This window comes from Cornus florida, unplaced genomic scaffold (genome assembly GCF_030987335.1).
Source record: "Cornus florida cultivar Cherokee Brave unplaced genomic scaffold, ASM3098733v1 CherokeeBrave_3.0.0_Hap2_Chr10, whole genome shotgun sequence".
In the NCBI taxonomy this organism is placed as follows: Eukaryota; Viridiplantae; Streptophyta; class Magnoliopsida; order Cornales; family Cornaceae; genus Cornus; species Cornus florida.
The window spans coordinates 87416203-87439262 of NW_026775580.1; the positions used below are offsets into that span (position 1 = coordinate 87416203).

Genomic DNA, 23060 nt, shown 5'->3' on the forward strand with positions numbered 1-23060 from the left:
TCCTTTTCCAGAAAATCAATCTTATGAAGAAGATTCAAATTCTTAAGGCCAATTTCTTCCAAATTTTTATTAGAGACAGAAACTTCTAACATATAAATATCTCTATCAAGTTCAGCAAGATTCAATTTCTCTAACAAATTTTCAAAATCCTTTTTAAATTTTAACCATTCAATTTGCATGCTTGTGACAGAATAAAAAACAAGAGATAAAGGCAACACATCAACAACAGATGAATTTTCAGACATAATGTAAAATTCAACAATTAATCAACAAATATGATCAACTCAGTATATCGAGTTACCCGCTCTGATACTAAATTGTAAAACAAGAGTTACGCGAGGTGCGGAAACAGTTGATTTTAATTGTGATTAACTCCTTTAATGACCTAGATCTAATTATTAGGTCAACTTGCTTAATTTATGATTGATTAAATTGCATGATCAATTAAACATCCACAATCATAAATATAAATACTGAAAAGTAAAGCAAGTTAAGTTTTGAGAGATTCCATCAGGATTTTTAGCGAGGAAACCCCAGTTGATAAAATACGTTAACTGTTATGGGAAAAACCTCATGGACTATACAGTCCAAAGTAAACCAATCCACTATGTTTGAAACAAAGTATACCAAACTTTGACTCTGGCTCACACCCTATCGTTCTACACCACACCAACCCTTGACGATCCTTTGGCTTTGCGACTCACCGTCCAACAGCAACTTGATCTCAGGCTTACACTTGATATTTGTAAAAGAGTAGCATGTAGATCAGACAACACTCCACGAATGCTCCAACCCTTTCAAAGTGCGATATCGCTTACTTCTGTTCTTCAAGATCTGAACTCGATTGTAGAAGAATTAAATCCTGCTTCTCATCTGGAATATCTGAATCTTCAGTATAGCTCCGATTCTGATGAGATAGTACGGGATTAGATATTTTTGGGGCTATATTCCTGACTTAGTGACTAAGAAAAGGACCTTCTATATAAAGGGAAGAGACCCATTTGTAAAGAAGCTTTTATTTTCCATTCTAAGACCTTATTTAGAAGCTTATAATTGATGACTAGACGAGGAACACCTCTTTCTAGTTCAGAACGACACCACTAAATCACTCATGAATATATGTGTATGCTCTCATAAATAAATTCAGAATAATCAGATTTAATTGTCTGAATTTTTCTCTCTAGAAGGCTTTCTCAAAAATATAGAATTGATTTTCCCTACAGCCATCATAAACCAATGTATATGACATGGTTTATATAGAGTTTTGAAAGCCCTAATCCCTTAGAAAATATGATAAATTTCGTGCATAGGACTTAGAAGGAAGTTGGGATCAAAAAGGAAACATTCAGAAGAAGGAAACTAAAGTTAGAATAGTAACAGGACGTCCTGAACATGTTCAATAAATCTTGAACCGGTTCAAGATGGATAGACTCTAAAATCGCCACTCTGCTGAAGTTGAACATGTTCGATAAATTTTGAACCAGTTCAAGTTGAGCCTGTTCGATAAATCTTGAACCAGTTCAAGATGGACAGAATAAAAAATTTGTTCAAAACTTTTCAAAACCCTTCCTAAATGTTCTCACTACCTCTCAAAACTTCTTATAGTGTTGTTCTCATCATCTCGGAGGGTAGTATATCATGAACACTTGACCTTCTTCAAATCCGCATCCGATCTTCAATCTTCGATATTTTTACATCAAAAATTACTACTCGATCAGACTCGTTTTGACATCGAAATTAGCCAATTACAAAATATATCTCACAGGCGGTGCCTGAGACACACCTTTTGTAGCCCCGTGAATCCAAATATTGAATAGGGATAAAGAATAGGGATCATTCTAAACCGGAGAAAACACGACATAAATTTCTCAAGTTCAAGACTAACAATTCACTTCAAAAACTCCACTTTCAAACTGTTAACGTAACCCGTCCCTCGGTACCCCCTTAGCGACACGAGAGAAAGATTAGCCACTGTCATTGACCCTTGGTAACCCCGCGGCGTCATTTAGGGCCCAATTGGTCCAACCACGTTAGAGCGATCTCTCTAGTTCTCTCTAGGCTACATTAATGCCATGGACCCTCGATACCCCCTTGGCATCCGGGTTTTTCACCAAAATCCTTTTCTCAAATAGGTTTCCCAAAACCCCTTTTAGTTATTCATTTCAAAACATTTCCCTTCCCAATGACATGCATGTATGTCTCATGCCTACCACATTATGGAATAAAAGATTTTCAAATAATACAATAAAACGTTCTTTATCATAATTTCAAGGATGATCATACATGTTTGCATACATCACTTCTAGCAATTCAACAACACAATAAATATAGGAAATCAATACTTAGACATGCTTTTCATACAAATCAACATTTACACATAATCATGAACTTTATATACCACTATAAAATCATTCTAGGGTAATAACATCAAGTAATCATGCTAATAACATCAATTAATCATGTTAATAACAATTAACAAAAATTAACTCACAAAGGAACAATAAAATACGAATTAGAGACTCCTACCTCAATCTAAGCCAAAAGCCCCAATTTTCACCTCAAACCCTAGGATTTAGAGATCCTTCAAATGATGGCCAGATGGAGATTGGCCCCAATCAACTCGTAGACCTCATCGCGGGCTTCAATTTGCCGCAAACGGCACTTAAAAATACTAAGTAGTGAAGGAAAGATCTAACTTTGAAGATTTGGAGTAAAAAGAAAAAGAAAAAGATGAGAAAATGAGAGGGAGAGAAAACCTGCGGGAGTGAAGAGAGAATAGAGACCAAACATGGTCTCTTAGCCTTAAAACCAATGATGGTGGGTCCCACCAAAAATATTTTATTTTCCCTTTTTCTTTTTCCTTTCATTTTACACCACATATGCATATACACATAAAATAATGCATGACCTCATACAACACATTAAATAAAATAAATATGATGCAAATAGACCCAACTAAAATCCCTGGATGCAACAATTCCGGTAACGGGTCCCACACTGGACCGTCCGACCCGAAAAAATGAAAAATGCGAAAATGGTCACACTTGCATTTCAAGGAGCCCTGAACTCAATGAAATGCCCCAAACAAATCTCGAACACAACCAGCACACTTCATAGTGTCTGGCACGCAAAACGGTAAAAGACGAAAATGCCCTTGCAGCGACAAAAATTTCCAAAAAAAATGAAAAATGCCGAAAATTGGAAACATCACAGGGGTTTCTAAGCCATGAATTATTTGACTTTTGTGAGTTATATTCCCCTAAATTGTTGTATAGCATGCTTAATTTGTATTGATTTCTTGTCAACTGACTCAATTGTTGTATGTGAAGCATGTGACTATGTGTTAGTTAAAATTATATGAAAAGGTATGCTTAATTGATGATATTACTTGCCTATGGTGTGGAAAATGCTAGATGTTGTGATATGGAAGCATGATGTTTATTTATATATTTATTTATTTTTTGAAATTCTCTACAAGGCATGTTATATTGTTAATGTTTAATTTGTGAAGCATGAAATCCTCCATAGGCATGGCATTGAAAGGCATGATACATTTCATGCATGACATTAGCAATGAAAGGGGAAAATGTGATTTAAAAATAAAAGAAAATGATTTTGGGTTTGATGAAAGTTTTGCGAAAATCCTGTCGCTTAGGAGTTCCCTATGGGTATGTGGTGTTAATATGACCTAGAGGGAATTGGGGAGAGTGCCCTAGCGTGGTTGAGTTAACTAGACCCCAAATGATGCCATGAAGTTGTCTTGTGGTCAGGGACAGTTAGCTAAACATTCTCTCGTGCCACCATGGAGTTGCCATAGGATGGGTTGCATTAACGGTTTGAAAAAAAAAATAATGATAACGGAAAATGTTTTGAAAATGGAGAGCAACACTGCATGACACTACATCCCATACTGAGCTTTAAGCTCACCCCTTGGATTATTAATGTTGATATTGTGGTTTTTTTTTTTTTTTTTTTTTCGGAAGTGGCATGATCCCAATTTCTTTATTTGGATTCATGGGGTCACAAGAAGTGTGTCTTAGGCACCTCCTACTGAGCTTTATGCTCACCCCTTATTTTTAACATTTTCAGGTCACGGAAAAGAGGTGGCGGACAACGATCCACCACAAGTTTAGATGGGATTGGAGGTCTCCTTATTTTGCTATTTTTTTGTATTAGAACTTTAATATTTTGTAAATGTAATCTTAACTATTTTGTGAAACTTTAGTTTAATTAGTATAATGTTGTAAGTTATGAACTTTTAAATTTTAGTTATATTTCACGGACTAAAACTTGATGTAATTAAAGTACGTTCCTTGTAAAGGATTATGGGACTAGGTAGTGAACTAGTGATTCCTTGTTTGCATGAGATGGAGGAACGGGACCTTTTTATATGTATGTAATCATTTGGGAATGTGGTATATTATTTGCATTGTGCATCGGGACATGATAGATTAGTTTTAAGGCCAAGTGAGACCATTACATTTTTATATATTTCAACAGGTTGTAGAGAGACATTTTCTATGGAGGTCATGTCGAATTTTTTTTTATATATTATTATTATTATTATTTTAATATCTTTTGGGGTCATTACATGCCTAACCTTGAAGTCTCTGACAGAGCTTCCATCCTTAGATACATTTTGGGATATTCAGAGTGCAAGTTCAAACAGAATATGGGTTAAGTGGTGTCTGAGATTACCTGGAGCAAGGGAAATATATGTGTCTGGTATTTGGTGGTGTCCATTCTGCATATTAAAAAGACAGACCGCTTTGATATAAATAAAATAATAATAATAATAATAATTGTATTAACAAAGCCAAAACTCCTTGATAAGTATTGAATTAATGCTTGGTTTCTTCTATTTTTATCTTATAATTAATTAATTATTATTATTATTTTTTATTAACAATTTCATACTTTGGGACTTTTCTAATTTTTAAATTCTCTTGCATATTAATACATGTTCAAAAAAATTTACTTCATAATTTATTGACTCTATTTCATGTTAATGTTCGGCAAAATTAATCACTATTATTAAGTTAAAAAAATTGTAAATAGTATTTTTTTTTTTTTTTTTTATAATTCCTTCAACCAAGTTAAGTAGAGAGAGTAATTTTTATTTATTTTTAATTATGTATTAATATAATCAATGTGAGAAGGTTTAATTTAGCCATTTTGGTTTAGGCTGAAACTGAATCAAGCCGCCCGGCCTGCATTCACACCACACCCCACACTTGGGCACGCATAGCTGCATTATTGGATATTTGGTTGTTGATGACTGCGCCACGATAGCTGACTAAGTGGTGCCACCTCAGCAATATAGGCACAACTGGTCAGTGCTGACCTGGCGTGCCCGCGGTGGATTAGGTATTCTCGAGGTACCTATCCAATGACGGAACTCACTGGTCGAGGGAGGGGTCGCTACCCTTCCTCTACTGTGGACGCGCCCCGCTCCAGTCGGTGGGCTCCTCCCCCCATGGCTCGCTCGAGGGTGCTCTTTGAAAGAGCAACCTCGACTAACCTGTGTACACGCTTCCCTTCTTGGCAAAGAAGACCTTGGGATAGAACCGGGATGGGAACCTGCGAGGTCATGAAGGCAGGACCTCGAAAGGGGCTTATCCCCACTAAAGCACGGGAATCTGAGGACATGTGGATAGGTGGCTGAGATCTAAGGGGTCGCCTCAGTCCGAGGCCAGCACCAGGGGGAAAGGATACCCGGTATCTAAGCTCGAGCGATAAAGAATAAGCAATGCATTAATTGCGAAAGACATTTGATAAGACCCGCATTAATTAAAGAGCGCCGCTACCTCCTTTGACCGGGGGGCAAAGCGCCGCTACCCATCCATCAGTGTCTCATCAGTCAGAGGAAGAGACCATTAAACCTGTGGATAAGAGCGGGCTCAGCTAAAGGACCAAAAGAAATTGACCGAGGAGGAAAACACTATAAATAGGGTGTTAATCAGCCTTAAACACACACAACTACCACATTAACACTTATCCTCTGACAAGCTCGAGGTTGCACGGTACCGAGGTCAGCCTTCCCTTTCTTAATCTTCATATTTAGAGAATCCCTTGTGTTGCTTGGATCTCCACTTGGATACTGATCTCAAATCTCTTGACTTACGTGGAACGATCTCCTCATCCTACTCACGAACCATCATCAACATTGGTATTTGGAGGTGCCCATTGCTACAGAGAATTCTACGAGATATTTCTAGAGTCTACAGATCAAATTCGTCCATTATTGTTTTGTTTTATTCTAGTTTAGCATATATATGAAAAATCAGGAGGTCACCGAGACTAAATTGGTTAAAAAGTGTGATGAAAAAAAACAGAAAATGTATTAACAACCCCAAACGACTCCTTAATAAGTATTCACACAGTGGACTAGACTTCTTCATTGGTTTCAGATAGATTCCTGCAGCCTTCAGGTGACTGAGAAGAACTGCACGACAAGTCACTCTCACTGACTTATCGACATATAAATTAGAATAGCTGTCTAAAACCAGTCCACACAATGAATACGGTTGTGGACGACTCTCAAAGTCAATCATACAAAAGTTGGTGGAGACAGATTCATTATTTCATAGTTCTCTAAACAGAGGAAATATGTAAGAAATAATCTAAATTCCATGAACTTGACTGTTACATTTTGATTCAAAACTATCAAATTGAATTGATTATAGGTCGTTGAGCTTAGAAAATGACACCCATTGTTGACTATGAAGAGTGCATTGAACCTTTTCATACTTTCCATGGATTGCACAAATGGAAATTGAACTTGTATATGTATTGAGCAATAGCACAAGGCATGAGCTAACTTTCTTCAATGTTGTTTAAAACTATCACCACCCTCTTCCTCTTTTTCCTTCCTTTTTTGGAGGTGAAATGTTCAAATGCACAAACATGGATCAAAGCCGGCTACTGGCATTCGAGCAGCGAGTTCCCGGTTCCCAACATAGATTCGGCTATGTTTACACACATCATGTATGCTTTTGCACACATCAACTATTCCAGACACGAGCTCTCTATCTCCTCTTCCGATGAGCAATACATCTCCACCTTCACAAACATCGTCAAACAAAAGAATCCAATGGTTAAAACACTCTTGTCCATCTGGGCTGGAGATGCAAACTCTACAGACTTCTTTTCAATAATTAGCCAATCCTCTCAAAGGAAGTCATTCATTGAGTCTTCGATAAAAAGAGCCAGGGGTTATGGCTTTGAAGGCCTAGATCTTTGGTTTTATCCACCGAGCATGGGCACTATTCGATGAGTGGCGAGCAGCCATTAATTCAGAGTCCAGAAATTCTAGCAGATCACCTCTGATGCTGATAATGACAGGCCATTACTCGCCTGTGATGGACTCCATGAGTTACCCAGTGAAATCAATTGAAAAGAATTTAAATTGGGTACATGTCAAAGCATATGACTATCATATGCCTTTCAGGGAGAATTTTACAGCTCCTCATACTGCTTTATATGACCCCTCAAGTGGGATAAATACTGATTATGGTATAAAGGAATGGATGCGCAGAGGATTACCTGCTAGCAAGCTGGTTTTGGGCTTAGCATTCCATGGCTTCGTGTGGACACTTGTGAACCCCAAAGATGATGCTATAGGTGCACCTGCAAGAGGTCCAGGCATAACAAAAGACGGAACCATGAGCTACGATTTCATCAAACAATACATTAGAAGTTATGGAACCACTTCACTGGTGTATAACGCGACTTATGTAGTAAATTATTGCACCATTGGATCCTTTTGGATTGTTTTCGATGATGTGGAAGCTATCAGAACTAAGGTTGCTTATGCAAAAGAAAAGGGACTTCTCGGTTATATTGTATGGCAAATTCCCAATGACCATAATTGGGTGCTTTCTAAGGCAGCAGGTAAGCAGTATATTGTTTGTGTGAATTAATGGAATTTATTTTTATTATTTCTATGAGTTTTTTTCTTTGACTAAATGATTTTTCATAGATTTGCTAATTAAAGACCAATAAACTGAAACATTGTCATAAAGGAAAACTTTTTTTTTTTTTTTGGGTGAATTGAACTAGTGCAATAGTGATAATGTTAGTTTTTGTAAGAACAATCAAAACATTTTGGGCTCTCTCACAAGTCACAAGAACATAAAGAGATTGAACAAGAAACAGATGTAGAATTGCTAAATGTTTTTTTACATGACATATTTCTTCACAGCTCAAGAGGATGATAGAGATCACAGAAACAAGCACCACATGTTAACGATCTTGCTTACAACTGGAGTATCAGTTATTCTCCTAATAGGCACCATCATTTGGTACCTATGGAGGAGAGTGCTTAAATCAAAAGGTAACCAAAGCCAAATGCTGAGAATATGCCATTTATGACTATGATATGAAGAAACCAACACATTTCTGTTTCAATTGAAGGAGCAGGGGACAGAGATAACGAGTCACAGTTTAAGCTAGGACCCAATATGGCAGCTGTTGGAAATACTGATACTCCCAATTTGCAAGTATTTAGTTTTGCCGACATGAAAGCAGCTACAAACAAGTTCTCAATTGAAAATAAGGTCGGAGAGGGTGGATATGGCCCTGCTTACAAGGTAATTTTTTTATCTCCATAATTATGCATTTACGCAGAAGGCTTGAAAGATACACTGCATTTTATAGGTTAATAGTATCTTTAATAAACAAATGGTACAACTTCACAATGTTTAGTTTGAGGAATGGATAAATTGAGTTAAATGGTGTAGCTGATAATTAAGTGTTGGAAAAGAATACTGTTGAAGCAATTGATCCAGAAATTGTTGGAGAAAATACAGACTTTGAGGCGTGTATTCACTTTCCTTAAAGTGTTATTTGCCCCCACTGAAATTGAGTTTGCTAACGGGTTCTATAGCAAAACACTCCCAGGATACAACAAAGTCTGAATTCCTGCAATTAGCAATACTGAACGAATTCCCTAAACACTCGTTGAAACTATTATGACTAGAAAACACGAGAAAGGGAACAAAAAAGTATATCTAAAATGTGTGGCACCATCGCTATTTATAAACTTTCAAAAGTTACAAGCCAAAAGTCACATATCTTCTGAATAGTTGTAACCTATTCAAGAGTTGCAAAGTAAAAGTCATATACCATCTTAATAGTTGCAACCTATTCAAAAGGTGTAAACCAAAAGTCATGTATTATCTGAATGGTTGCAACCTAAAAACAAAAGTCACACAGATACACACATATATATATTATAATATATTTAACAATCCCCCACTATATTGTAATATATTGGTATCCAGTCGATGTGATATTATCACGCATACAAGAAGGTATCTTTCGATTTAAACCTTCAATTAGTGTAAGCAATTCAAAGTTTTAATGAAGAACAATGGTGGCCTTAGCTTAAACCAAGTCTCCTTTTATTAAAACCGGAAATACCACATACATGATTCTATCCAGTTTCTATGAGATGTCCATATTTTCTTTAGCACTATTATGGCCATGTGCTCATCCTAGTTTCATGAACATTTACAAGAGTAAACCCTAATAACCTTTGCTAGAAGCGGCACCACTTCTTATGTTCATATAGGAGAAGTTCCAATATGTGTCCCTGCTACTGTAGACACTTCAAAATTTTGAACTTCTTTAAGAGTATATAACTCATCCTCAAAATGTAGCAGTCTGCACTGAACATCCTGAAAGGGGCAGTATATATATATATATATTCAGTGCTTATACAACTACATATTAGTAACTTGTTATTACCCATTAAACTTTGAACTAGTGGCATTCTAGTACAAAGTCGGGTTACTATTACTGGTGATTTTTAACAAAGGGTTTCAGCCCCATTCCACTAGACGTAATTTTTACGAAATCTCTCGAGAGTCCCTTAGTAAGAGGATCTGCTAAGTTATAACTTGACTTAATATATATTACGTTAATAACTCCATCAGTTATTAATTGTCTAACATACTCATGTCTCAAACTGATATGTCTAGACTTTCCATTATATATTTTATTATATGCTCTAGACATAGTTGTCTCATTATCGTAGTGCAATCGGTTGTGGCCACAACTCTATATCTAAGAACAAATTTCTCAACCATTCTGCTTCCTTGCCGGCTGCCGCTAATGCAATAAACTCAGATTCCATTGTTGAATGTGTTATGCACGTCTATTTCTTAGATGCCCAAGAAATGACTACTCCACCAATTGCAAATATCCATCCAGACGTGGACTTATTATCACTTACACTAGTAATCCAACTAGCATCTGACTATCCTTCTAGTACTGCTGGAAAATCATAATAAACAGTCCTTGGTCCACTATTCCCTTAAGATATCCAAGAATTCTAATAATTGCTTTCCAATGAACTGTACTAGGATTACTTGTGTACCTAGAAAGTTTACACACAGCAAATGCTATATCTGGCCTTGTAGAATGCATAGCATACATCATACTCCCTATAACACTAGCATACTCAAGCTATGCAATTGCTATGCCAGAATTTTTAAGCATTTTAATACTTAAATCATAAGGGGTACTAGCTTCTTTAATTCCCAAATAATTATATTTAAGAAGCATCTTTTCAATATAATGAGATTGACACAATGCATACCCCTTTTCATGTTTCTTTACTTTAATTCCTAAGATAGTATCTACTTCATTAAGATCTTTCATTTTAAAGCATGAAGTTAAATACTTCTTAGTTTCAGAAATACCTCTCATATTTGTTCCAAAAATTAGCAAGTCATCAACGTAAAGACAAATAATAACACCATAATCATATGTGAATTTAGAATAAATGCATTTATCAGCATTATTATGCTTAAAGTCAAATGATAATATCACTAAATCAAATTTCTCATGCCATTGTTTTGGTACTTGTTATAAACCATATAATGACTTTACTAATTTGCAAACTTTCCTTTCATTTCCAGGTAGGACAAAACCTTCTAGTTGTTCCATATATACTTCTTCCTCAAGATCACCATTTAAAAATGCAGTTTTTACATCCATTTGATGCATATATAAATGATAAATAGAAACCAAAGCCATAAAAACTCTAATAGATGCAATTCTAGCCACGGGTGTATAAGTATCGAAATAATCAATACCTTTTTTCTGTTTAAAACCCTTGGCTACTAATCTAGCTTTAAAGGTTTGAATAGTTCCATCGGTGTTATACTTTCTCCTAAATACCCATTTTCAACTCACAGGTTTTGATCTTTGTGGTAATTCAACCAAAATCCAAGTTTGGTTTGACAACAATGAATCCATTTCATCATTTATAGCCTCTTTCCAAAAAGTTGCATCTCTTGAAACCATGGATTTAGAAAATGTTTTAGGATCATCTTCTATATTCAATAAAATGGATATTTTATTAAGAACTTTATTTCTATCTCCTTCTACTAGAAATAGTATAACTTGAGATGAAATAAAATCAGGATCTAAAGCCTTTTCTTTTCTAATTCTTTGACTTTTCCTAGGTACAGTCATTTCATCATTTATTTTTCTTTTGTCTCTAAGAGATGTATTAAATTCCAAATCATTAGATTTCCTTTGAATAGGTTCAAATAAAAAATCATGACAAAATTTATTTTCTATAAATTCAACATCTCTATATTTAACAATGACATTAAAATGTAATTCTAATAGTCTATAGGATTTAGAATTTTCAGCATAACCTACAAAAACACTTTTTATTCCTCTTGGACCTAATTTAGTTCTTTTTGGATCAGGAATTCTATAAAAGGCTAAACACTCCCACACTCTAAGATATTCTAAGTTTGGTTTTCTTCCTTTCCAAATCTCATAAGGTGAAATATGTATTTTTTTAGATGGAATTCTATTATGCACATGAGAAGCAGTAAGTAAAGCTTCACCCCATAGATTTATAGGTAATTTAGCATTCAACAATATAGAATTAACCATATCAACAAGTGTCCTATTTTTTCTTTCAGCCAAACCATTCTGTTGTGGAGTGTAAGGTACACTTTTCTGATGTATTATTCCATGTTCTTCACACTAAGCAGAAAAATCATTAGAAAAATATTCACTACCCCTATCATTACGAAGAATTTTTATTTTCTTTTCCTTTTGATTTTCAATCTCAGCCTTATATAGTTTAAACATGTCAAAAGCTTGATCTTTACTAGCCATTAGATATACATAAGTAAATCTAGAACAATCATCAATAAAAGTTATAAAATATCTTTTTCCTCCTCTAGTTAATTTTCCATTTAATTCACAAATGTCAGAATGAATTATTTCTAATAGTTGTGAATTTCGATTGGCTTTTTTTGATTCAATACAAATTTCACATTTATCATTGCAATCATCACTACAAGAAATAAAACCATGCTTTGACATATACTTTAAAGATCTAAAATTTAAATGTGCTAAACGTGCATGCCAAATAGAAGAAGAACAAACAATATAAGCAGAATGACTTATTTTATTAGTACTTAGTTTAATCACTCCATCACAAGCATAATATTTCCCAACAAAAATTTCGTTCTTAGACAGAATTAACTTATCAGCCTCTAACACAGCTTTAATACCACTCTTACACAATAAATTTGCAGATACAAGATTCTATCTAATTTCTAGGACATGAAGAACATTCTGCAATGTCAACTTCTTTCCTAAAGTAAATTGAATTTCAACAATCCCTTTTTCCCAAAACTTTGGCAGAGTTGTGATTTCCCATCAGAACTTCTTGATCATCTACAGATTCATAAGTTTTGTAATGTGATTTATCATTACAAACATAGATAGTAGCCCCAGAATCAAGCCACCAATCTGAAGACTTAGTTGTTGTTGTCATGATCAATTTAGTTATCATACCAATTTGAATTTCAGACACCATAGCAACAAGATTTGAAATTTTCTCTTCCATTACATTAGCATTGTTTGAATTATTGGCATTCTCTTTCTTTTCGTACTTTTTGTACCTGCAATCACGAATAAAATGTCCTTTCTTTCCACAATGGAAACATAGTCCAGAAGGATTTTTATTCTTATAAGAATGATTCCTCTTGAATGTCCCTTTATTTTGCTTCCATCCACATAATTCACTTTGGAAGAATCTTCAATATAATATTTCTTATCACAAATTCGAGTTTCTTCTTCAATTCGCAAATGTTTCTGTATTTCTTCCAAAGTAAATTCTTCTGTCTTATGCAGAAGTTTCTTTCTATAATCATTCCAACTAGGACGCAACTTTGAAATGATAGCCCCCGCTTGGAAGGATTCTGGAAGTACAATTTTCACTTCCCGAAGCTTTGTGACTAGAACTTGTAATTCATGAACTTGATCTAAAACTGACAGATTATCAACCATTGAAAATTCAAAGTACTTAAATATTAAAAATTTATCCATACCTAGTTTCTCAGTTTTGTACTTGAATTCTAGTGCATTCCAAATTTCCCGAGGAGACTTCATAGGAGTATAAAGATCGTAGAGTCGGTCTGAAAGTGTGTTCAGAATGTGACCTCTGCAAACCAATTCATCTTCATCTCGTTTCTTCCTATCTTTAATCATTTTCTCTGTATCTTTATCTGTTGGCTCTGGGAATGGTTGGAGATTTGGATCCAGAACATATGAGATTTTAAGAACAGTGAGTAGGAACATTAATTTATCTTTCCAACGGGTAAAGTTAGATCCATCAGATCGATCTAACTTCACAAAGTCTTGATTCCATAACCTTGAACGTAGTATTGTCTGATATAGTCTCCATCCAAATAACACTTTAAGATTGTTGAAGCAATTAATCCAGAAATTGTTGAAGATAACCAGACCTTCTCAAGCACACTGATGTTAAACAAAATACAGACTTTGAGGCGTGTATTCACTTTCCTTAAAGTGTTATTTGCCCCCACTCAAATTGAGTTTGCTAACGGGTTCTATAACAAAACACTCCCGGGATACAACAAAGTCTGAATTCCTACAATTAGCAATACTGAACGAATTCCCTAAACACTCGTTGAAACTGTTATGACTAGAAAACACAAGAAAGAGAACAGAAAAGTATATATCTAGAATGTGTGGCACTATCGCTATTTATAAACTTTCAAAAGTTGCAAATCAAAAGTCACATATCTTCTGAATAGTTGTAACCTATTCTAAGAGTTGCAAACTAAAAGTCATATACCATCTTAATAGTTGCAACCTATTCAAAAGGTGTAAACCAAAAGTCATGTATTATCTGAATGGTTGCAACCTAAAATCAAAAGTCACGCACATACACACATATATATATTACAATATATTTAACAAATACTAATTTCGTAATGGAAAATACCAATCATTGTATAGTTTTGGGGCATGCTCGGTTAAGTGTTGGATCTTAAAATAGCTTATATGTAGCCAAAGATTAAAAAAATAGTGGTGCATGTTTTGGCAGGGTAAATTACAGAATGGACAAGAAATAGCAGTTAAAAGGCTTTCAAAGACCTCTACACAAGGATTTGAAGAGTTCAAAAGTGAGGTTGTGGTAACTGCAAAGCTACAACATGTAAATCTGGTAAGAGTTCTGGGATTCTGTACAGAGAAAGAAGAACAGATGCTGGTCTACGAATACATGCCCAACAAAAGCTTGGACTTCTACATCTATGGTAAGCATTATTTGAACTTTATAAATAAATTATGCAATTCTATTTGGTGGTAGCACTTTAAGAAATACTTTCAGTGATGTGTGGCATCACATGAAGTTCATATAAATTTTGTGCATTGGTCTCCGTCCTCAAAACTTCAAAGAGCTGCAATTAATCATCCATAAATCTAATTTGATGTAGACCCAATTAGACGGCTACTCTTAGATTGGGAGAAAAGAGTTCACATTATGGAAGGGGTTACTCAAGGGCTGCTATATCTCCAAGAGTACTCAAGGTTAACAGTAATTCATAGAGATCTGAAAGGGAGCAATATCTTACTGGACAATGAGATGAAGCCTAAGATATCAGATTTTGGTATTGCTAGAACTTTCCAAAAAAATGAATTTGAAGCAAACACAGACCGAATAGTCGGAACACAGTGAGTAATATGTCTCTCAAAAACATCTCATACACATGTAAACATTGTTAACTATTTATCCTTTTCGTTGGTTCATGCAATGTAGTGGTTATGTGCCCCCTGAATATGTAAAACATGGTATCTACTCCACAAAATCGGATGTTTATAGTTTCGGAGTTCTGGTTTTACAAATCATCAGTGGCAAGCAGAATAATTGTTTACATGGTCTGCATGAAAATTTGAACCTTTCAGATTATGTAAGTTACTCTGGAACCTTGCTATGATAATGCACTAGAAATTTATCTCTCTAAACCATAAAGATTCATAATCTTGTATTGTTTCAGGCATTTGAGCTCTGGAAAGAAGGCAATGGCATGGAGTTTATGGATCCATCACTGAACGATACATCTTCTTCGTGTAAATTGATGAGATGCATGCAAATAGGTCTGTTATGTGTGCAAGAAAATCCGGCAGATAGATCATCCATGTTGGAAGTTTCATCCATGCTAAAAAATGAAGTTATGGCTATGAATACTCCAAAAAGGCCTGCTTTTTCTATAGGAAGTGATCAGGACAGGGAAAATGAATCTACATTGCGGAAAGAACCTTGGTCGGTTGATGATGCAACAATTACCCAAATGGTAGCGCGATAAGTCTCATCCATATTTTTTTGTACTGTAGATATAGTTCATTAAAAAAAAAAAAATTCAAATTTCTGCTTTAATCTATCCATGTCCTCTTACACTGAACAGTATGGCCACATTCCTGTTACTTTTAGTCTGTATACTAAAAAGTATAGTTTTTCCAGCAGAACATATTGTCAATAATTCTTCATGAGTTGTTATGATCCATCCTTTCATTTATATTGCTTCATATTAGTTATGATGACCCATGATCGAGGGCTTAATTGGATTTTAACGAATCTTAATTGTTCTACAGTCCCCTTTCCACCTTTTTGACTGCTATTAAATTTCGAAGACAACTCTTGTATTTTAATTAATAAAAGGGAATGAAAAACATTTATCATTCTCGAATGTATTGCAAAAGGTTTCCGAAATGAGGAGGAAATTCATCAGTCGGAACAAATAAAGATCAAACAATCGTCTCCTTATTACACAAATAAATAAATAAGAAAAATGGAGATTACTACTGCACTTTACAAAGAGAGAGGAGAGACTTGTTGAAAGCTTGGTGCGAGTTGTGAAAATGGCTAGCCTTCTCAAGCTCTGCATAAATCAAATTTTGCCTTCCCACGCAATTGAAGCTGCCATAAAATCACATACCATTCAATTAGTCCTAATGTTCAACAGCTCTTACTGATCAATTAGGCATCTATGTGTGTATAGTAGATAATAACATCTTTAATATATAGAATGAATGAATAATTTGATGGAAGATGATTGTGGATGCATTTGTCAATTTGATCTGTTAACAAACTTAAATTTGATGCTATAGCATTAAGCCACTAAGCCATGACATTTAGTTAGACTTTTTGTGGTGGAATATTAGGGAGAAGAGTATAAATCTTAAAAATTAACCTGCTCTTGAGAGTGTCCAGTTCTTGTCATATCCAACCGCCCAGAAGAAATAGCCACCAAGACCCTGAGCACTAGCAAATCTAACCTTATTTGATATTGATATCTCTCCATCATATCCAATCCAGTCAGTTCCAGCATACGCGTACGTCGATACTGTCCCTTCATCATATACAACAGTGGCACTGTTTGCCAAATTGTAGTCCACTATATCACTATACACCATAACACCTTGGAATCCAGGTCCAGCTCCTACTGCAGGAGCCCCAATTCCGTGTTCATTTGGGTCCTTCAATTTCCATGTTCTTCCATACATTGGTAGTCCCATGACTAGTTTCTCTGGTGCCACACCATTCTTAATCCATGATGATATACCATAGCTAGTGCTAAGATTGCTAGACTTGTCATAAAGCAATGCCTGTGCCCCTGTGACAGAGGTGTCCCAAGCACCGTGATAGTCATAGCACATTGGGCTCACAAAATCAGCATACTTGTCAATGGCATCACCCGGATAAGTCCGAGGGACATTTGATAGGAAAAAGTTTGAAGCAAAATAAACCGCGGCAGATAAAAGTAGTCTAGGACTGCCAGAAGCAAGCGCTTCCTTGTCAATGGCGCTGCGCCACTCAGAGAAGAGTATTGCCATGTTTGACATCTCTTGTGGGTTGTTTGGGAATTCCCAATCAAGATTAAGGCCATCAAAACCGTACTCTCTAGCTACAGCAATGCTTGACTGGATAAAGGATGCACGATTGTCGCGGTTGCTAGACATGTTTGAGAAAATGTTAGGGTCTCCTGCAATGGCTAGGAAGGTCAGTGCAGGGGGACTTTTGGCATGGAGGGTGGATGTGAAGTTCCCCATCCATTTTTCATCAGCTTGTGTGATGGAGAGTTGGTAAGTTGTGGGATCAGGCACGGAAAAGGCGTAAAAAAGGTGAGTGAAGTATGAAGTTGGGATTGTTGATGGAGGAGAACTCTCGGCTGTTGATGAAATCCAGTATCCACCTTTGATAGCAGGAGAGGCTGAGGGCGTTGGGGCAGGAGATGACATTGGAGCCGGAGATGGCGAAATAGTACTTACAGGCCTTGGAAAGGGTGGAGCTAGAACCATTGTATTAGGCACAATGGTTCTAGCTTCAGCAACAATGATGGCCAGAAAGAATGCCACCAATTTCCTTCCGGCCATCATTAGATTTTTTAATCAGTTGTTGGAACCTTGAAAGATGTACATATATATATAAATTTATAATGATTAAGATGGCATAAGAACTACGGTTCTATCGATATTCTATGTTGTTTGGATGTGTTTAGATTTGCTAGATAATGCTAATTAAGTCGTTATGTATACACACACAAAAGGAAAATAATGTTTTTCTTATTGTTAGAGCTATCTTTGGGTTGTTTTCTTGGTATTTCTTGGCCAGCTTTCTTGTACTCAAGAAGGTTTGTCAATTTGGATCAAGACATGCTTGTAATCAATGAGTTTGAACATTTGTTATAGGGTTAATGCCAAAAGTACGAGTCTAAATAAGCTGTCATATTTAGAAGTACTAGTATACAATAATGTGACTTTAGATGATGTTGTATTGAATATTTTGTGAAAGAATTAATCAAAAATATATTTTTATTACTGTCAAAAATCAGCATATTGGCAATACTTCACATGAGGTTATACTCAACCAATGTGAAGTCACTCCTTTACACCAGTTTTGTGTCATGTGAATCTTAAGCACCTTTGATACAATTTAGTTTATTGGCATTACTCAGTATGGAATTAATTTATTGCACCAATCAACCTAGACTAAAACAGAGAAACAAAGGTTATGAAACTAATGTTGTATTTGGGAGCACCGAAATTTAAAATTGGAAAAAATTTAGCTCAAAGTTTTAACTAATTTTTCAGAAGCAATTTCTAAATTCTCACTTTTGTCGCAATGAAACGAAGGCAAGAATTTAGAGGCCACTTAAATTTTTTTTTGTTTTTTGGGTGTTAATCATTATTATTATTATTTTGTGCTATTAATCATTATTAAAAGATGCTATAAAACTAAGCAAGCTTTGTGTAGACTATGTTTAGGTAAATCTTATATATAAATTTATACACACACATATGATTCAGAAACAAATATGTCCAAATTGGTCCAAACAATGAGGTTGGATAAAGCCGGATTGGGAACCAAAACAAGATCTAGCAGTTAGTTACACCGACGCACTCGATGTTTGTTCATAAAGGTTGATGATTTTTGAAAGAGTTTAAATTGTGCCAGCTAATTTTAATACATGACAAATGATTATGATTTGATTTATGCTCATGGGGTAAACACAATATTGTCATGAATGATGAAACAAAAAGAACGGCGTCACTTCTGATCCTTATTATTTTAAAGTCGCGTATGGTATGCTTCAACTAGTTTTTGTCTCAATTATAGACACATTATTCTACTCTATCTATTGTCATAATTTTAGTTAAACCACTCTCTATCAAACATTACCCTTAATGTGGCTCTACATATGACTTGACCATCCTATTTGAATTTTTCTCATTGTTCTCTTAGTATTTATTTGATTGATAGTTTTTGAATTTTTTTTTTTTTTCTAAAATTCAATTTAAAAAATATCATTTTTTAAACAACTGTCATTTATAGTAATATTTTGAGTGACAAACAAGCAAGTTTTGGTTTCACCCTCTAAATATATATATGTGATATGTAAAAAGTAAAAGTGATTGTATTTTCAAAATAATCAAGTAATGTTTAAAACAATCATGGCAACCATCTCAACCTTGACCACATTTTATAAATTTAAGAACAGTAGAACAGGACTAAAAATACACAAAAGGAGATTTAAGTAACATGGGGCTTGTTTAACTTGAAATTATAAAGTGGTATCTAGGTTGGTGATTTTTTTAGGAAAATTTTCTAGAAATTGAGTTTAAAAAATGTATAATTTCTACAATTCTCCAATTAAATTTTTTTTTTTTTTTTTTCAAAGTTCTATATTTTTTATTTGACAAGAAATTCACACATCAACACAAACTATATAGACTATTATCTATTGGATTGACATCTAATAGTAACAGCCCACAACCACTCACCGTAATATACACAATATATGAATCCGACCCAATTGAATCTTTCGTTCTTGGCCCAGGCCCATTATTCCATCCTTTCACAATGCAGTCCTTCCATACTCTGTAGAGGACACGAGGCTTCACAAAATCTAGGGTTTGTCTCGGTGTTTCTGTTGCCGTGCTCATCGGATCGCGAAAATGGTGAATCTCTCTCTCCACACACACACACACACACACACATATATATATATAAGCAAGCACACACATGTATTTATACACAAAAAACACTCGGATATACAGGTGTCTTAAGATCTGACATTTACGCATAATTATTGTTCTGAGTTCTGATCTAGACATATAAGATTTTGTTCTGAACTTCAACTATGTGCGAATATACATATACATAGATACGTTTGTACGTATTCATGTATGTGTATTATTATACGAGCTTATTCGGATGTTGATATGTACAGCCGTCGCACAAGAGCTTCATGATCAAGAAGAAACTCGCGAAGAAGATGAGGCAGAACAGGCCTATTCCTCACTGGATTCGCTTGAGGACCGACAACACCATCAGGTTAGGTTCAATTCAATACTTTGTTCTTCTTTCAATCTCTGTGTCAACCAAATTACTGCTAAGCTGTCTTTTTTGTTCAGGTACAATGCTAAGAGGAGGCACTGGCGCCGAACAAAGCTAGGGTTTTGAGGTCCATTGTGATGTTTCTGGTTTCAATTAAGACTTGAAAATTGTGTTTAGTTTATATTAGCTAAACCAGTTCTGAACTCTTTAAAGTTACTCTGCAGAAATTGTGAGGATTGTTGTTTGATTTACATTTGATTTCACATTTCAATTGATGGGCTTGACTTAATTTTAGTTTAATGTGATGTTATGATGGGTTTTGGATGTCGTATTGCCATTGGTTTTGTTGGGTTTTTCTCTTAAATGAGTTGATTAGTATGCTTCTTTTATTTTATTTTTTTAAATTATGTTTTGAATAAAAATGTATTTTTGGAGGATGCTTAGTAATTGGGATATGATATCCCGTTGACTTCATTTAAAGAGAAATCAAGAGATTGAATAAGGGATTGGATTACAATCTAAAAATTTGGATATTACTCAGAAAGAAGAAATGCCATTTATATTTGGGCTAATTAAGTTGGTAAAAAGGAATATAAACACAGTGGAAAATCCCCTTTCAGTGGTACCAATTCACTAATTATTGGTACAAAGTTGTGTGTTAGACAGGAGGGCTACCTTTGTTGACAGTCAAAAGGGGGTTAGAGTGTTAGACACAACTAGTGGTACATGTTTGATAAAGTTCACTGGCCCTAAAACATTAATTAGTGGTACCTGTTTGAGAAAGTTTGGAATCGTGTTTGAGAACTGTTGAAGGATATAAATATTAAAGTTACACCCTCTCTAATAGCTTAATCTTTTAGAGTAGGGTTGTTAACATGGTATTAGAGCCAAAAATCTCAAGTTCAAACCTCACCGTCACCCTTATAATTAAAATTGAAACAAGTCGTGGACCAAAAGAAAGCCACAATTGAGGAGGCGTTTTGAATGATTTGAATATTAAAGTAACATAATAGCTTTAGCTTTTAGTGTAGATGCCAGATGGTTTTTAACAAGAACTTTATTGTTGAGTATGTTATTTATGCAGTTCTTGGAGGATAACAGAGAGCTAAGAAGTTTTTTTGTGATCGTTGTTGAATTGGAGACAGCGTGTTCCTATTGTTTATTATTTATTTCTTATTTTCATTTAACAGAAGGAAGTAAGAAAGAAATATAGAACAAAGCCATAGCTACTAGTTGGACTTCATAAAGGGCTTTTGTATAGGGGGATTTTACTAAGGGCTTTATGGAGGGGTTCTCTACACAAGGGGTTGATGTTTTAGCCAGCTATTTCATTTTAATTGCTCTAAAGTTAGCTTCCATTGAACTCTATTTCGATCATCATGCATTTATCCCCAAAGGAAAAGTGAACGCAGGGAATGTATCTGTGCATATTAGTTGGGTTGGCTGATTTTCCTGTGCATGGAGGGACTGAAGATGTTGTCTTTAAAAGTTTGAGGGATTGAATAGTATCTGGTTTTCTTTGGACTATTCTAGTTATTTTTTCCTTTATAACATCTTGACTTTCAATGTCATTGGGGTGAGATATGGATTTCTGTAGTGATAGCTTGGAGGTGAGATGTGATACGGGGAGAATTTTAGGGTTTGTTCACTGTTGGAAAGCCAATCTGGGCTAGTTCACTGTTGACTGAGCCAAAGTCTTTTATGTTCCAGGTGCAGGGTTATTTTTTAAAACTAGTGTGTTCCTACCCATCCAAAATTGGTACGGCAAAGATTGGATACAAATTCAACTTTTGGTATTATTTTGCCCAAAGTGACTTGCTTAGATGACAATTCAATTTTAAATGTGTTTTATGTTGGTTTTATTTGGGCTTGTAAACTAGGCACAAGTAGCTCATTCGCTGTGCATCAGGCCTTGCACACACAAAAGGAAGTTAATTGTAAAACCCCCTCCCCCTTCATTGTGATGTTTAAACTCGGCAAATATTTTAAGGGTATGTAGAACTGCAATGGCTTAATCTGAAGTTATATAGATGCCTACAGGACACTATTACAGGAGCTGTAGTTGGTATATATAGCCCTGTTAGGACTCGCATTCTCTGTAATCTGGAAGCCATTTCTTTCTTTCTTTCTTTTTAATTTTCAAACTTTTATTTTTTTCCATTCTTTGGTTTTTGGTGCTTCAGATTGTACTTTTTTGGATGAAATTTTTATCATTAATTCATTATTATTTTTTTGCCGAATGGATTCTTAGGGTACAATCAATCCTTGAGAAAGAGCAGAAACTTCAACAGTTTAAAAGGAACTGTATCGAGTTCAAAACCTGGATTTTTAGTGTGGTTTTTAGACTTGCTGAATTTTTGCATGAACTGGGTGAAAATGTGTGTTTGGAGTAGTGGTTCAAATTTGAATAGAAGGAAAGTCGGTACTAGAGAAATTTGGATGTAAATTTCTATGCTCTATCAAATTTGAATGGTTCTGGTTGAGGATGTTTCATCAATTAAATTGACAACTGGCCAAGTGTTACAGGGCTGAATCGTCAACAAGGGGCTAACACCAAGATACTTGAAATTGATTGAAAAATAAAGGGGAAAAATCACAAAATCCCACTTGAACTATCATTTTTAATTTTTGCAACCCCCTAGTAGAACTAAATCTTATTAAAACCTCTTGTGGTAACTAAATCCTCTTAAAATCACTTGACAATTTGAAAAAAAAAAAAATGTGGTTGAAAAGTATTCAAGCCCTTACATGAAATTCGTCAGATGAATATACAATATTATTACGCTCTTATTTAAATAGAGCCCAATTTGTTAGAATCATGCCCACATCACAATGACCCACCTTGAAAGAAAACAATATAAAACCCTAGCAATGT

At 35.0% G+C, this 23060-nt stretch overlaps 2 protein-coding genes and 1 pseudogene across 2 annotated transcripts; 2 read left to right on the forward strand and 1 right to left on the reverse strand.

Annotated features, from left to right (window-relative positions):
- The first annotated feature begins 6610 nt into the window (after positions 1-6610).
- Positions 6611-15847, forward strand: LOC132279785 (putative cysteine-rich receptor-like protein kinase 32; annotated as a pseudogene).
- A 686-nt stretch (positions 15848-16533) lies between these two features.
- LOC132278073 (class V chitinase CHIT5a-like) lies at positions 16534-17721 on the reverse strand. The gene has a single exon (XM_059779901.1). The coding sequence runs from the start codon at positions 17719-17721 to the stop codon at positions 16534-16536; it is 1188 nt and encodes a 395-aa protein (XP_059635884.1).
- A 1925-nt stretch (positions 17722-19646) lies between these two features.
- On the forward strand, positions 19647-20509 carry LOC132279786 (large ribosomal subunit protein eL39z/eL39x). The gene is made up of 3 exons (XM_059781826.1): positions 19647-19806; positions 20079-20182; positions 20263-20509. Exons 1-3 carry the CDS (start codon positions 19804-19806, stop codon positions 20309-20311), a joined length of 156 nt encoding a protein of 51 aa, XP_059637809.1. The 5' UTR covers positions 19647-19803; the 3' UTR covers positions 20312-20509.
- The last annotated feature ends 2551 nt before the right edge of the window (positions 20510-23060 follow it).

Bases quoted from the DNA above. Each gene is read 5' to 3' on its own strand.
- LOC132278073 (XM_059779901.1), bottom strand. From the start codon at position 17,721: ATGGCCGGAAGGAAATTGGTGGCATTCTTTCTGGCCATCATTGTTGCT.
- LOC132279786 (XM_059781826.1), top strand. The intron at 20,183-20,262 runs GTTAGGTTCAAT...TTTTTTGTTCAG, and splicing joins AGGACCGACAACACCATCAG to GTACAATGCTAAGAGGAGGC.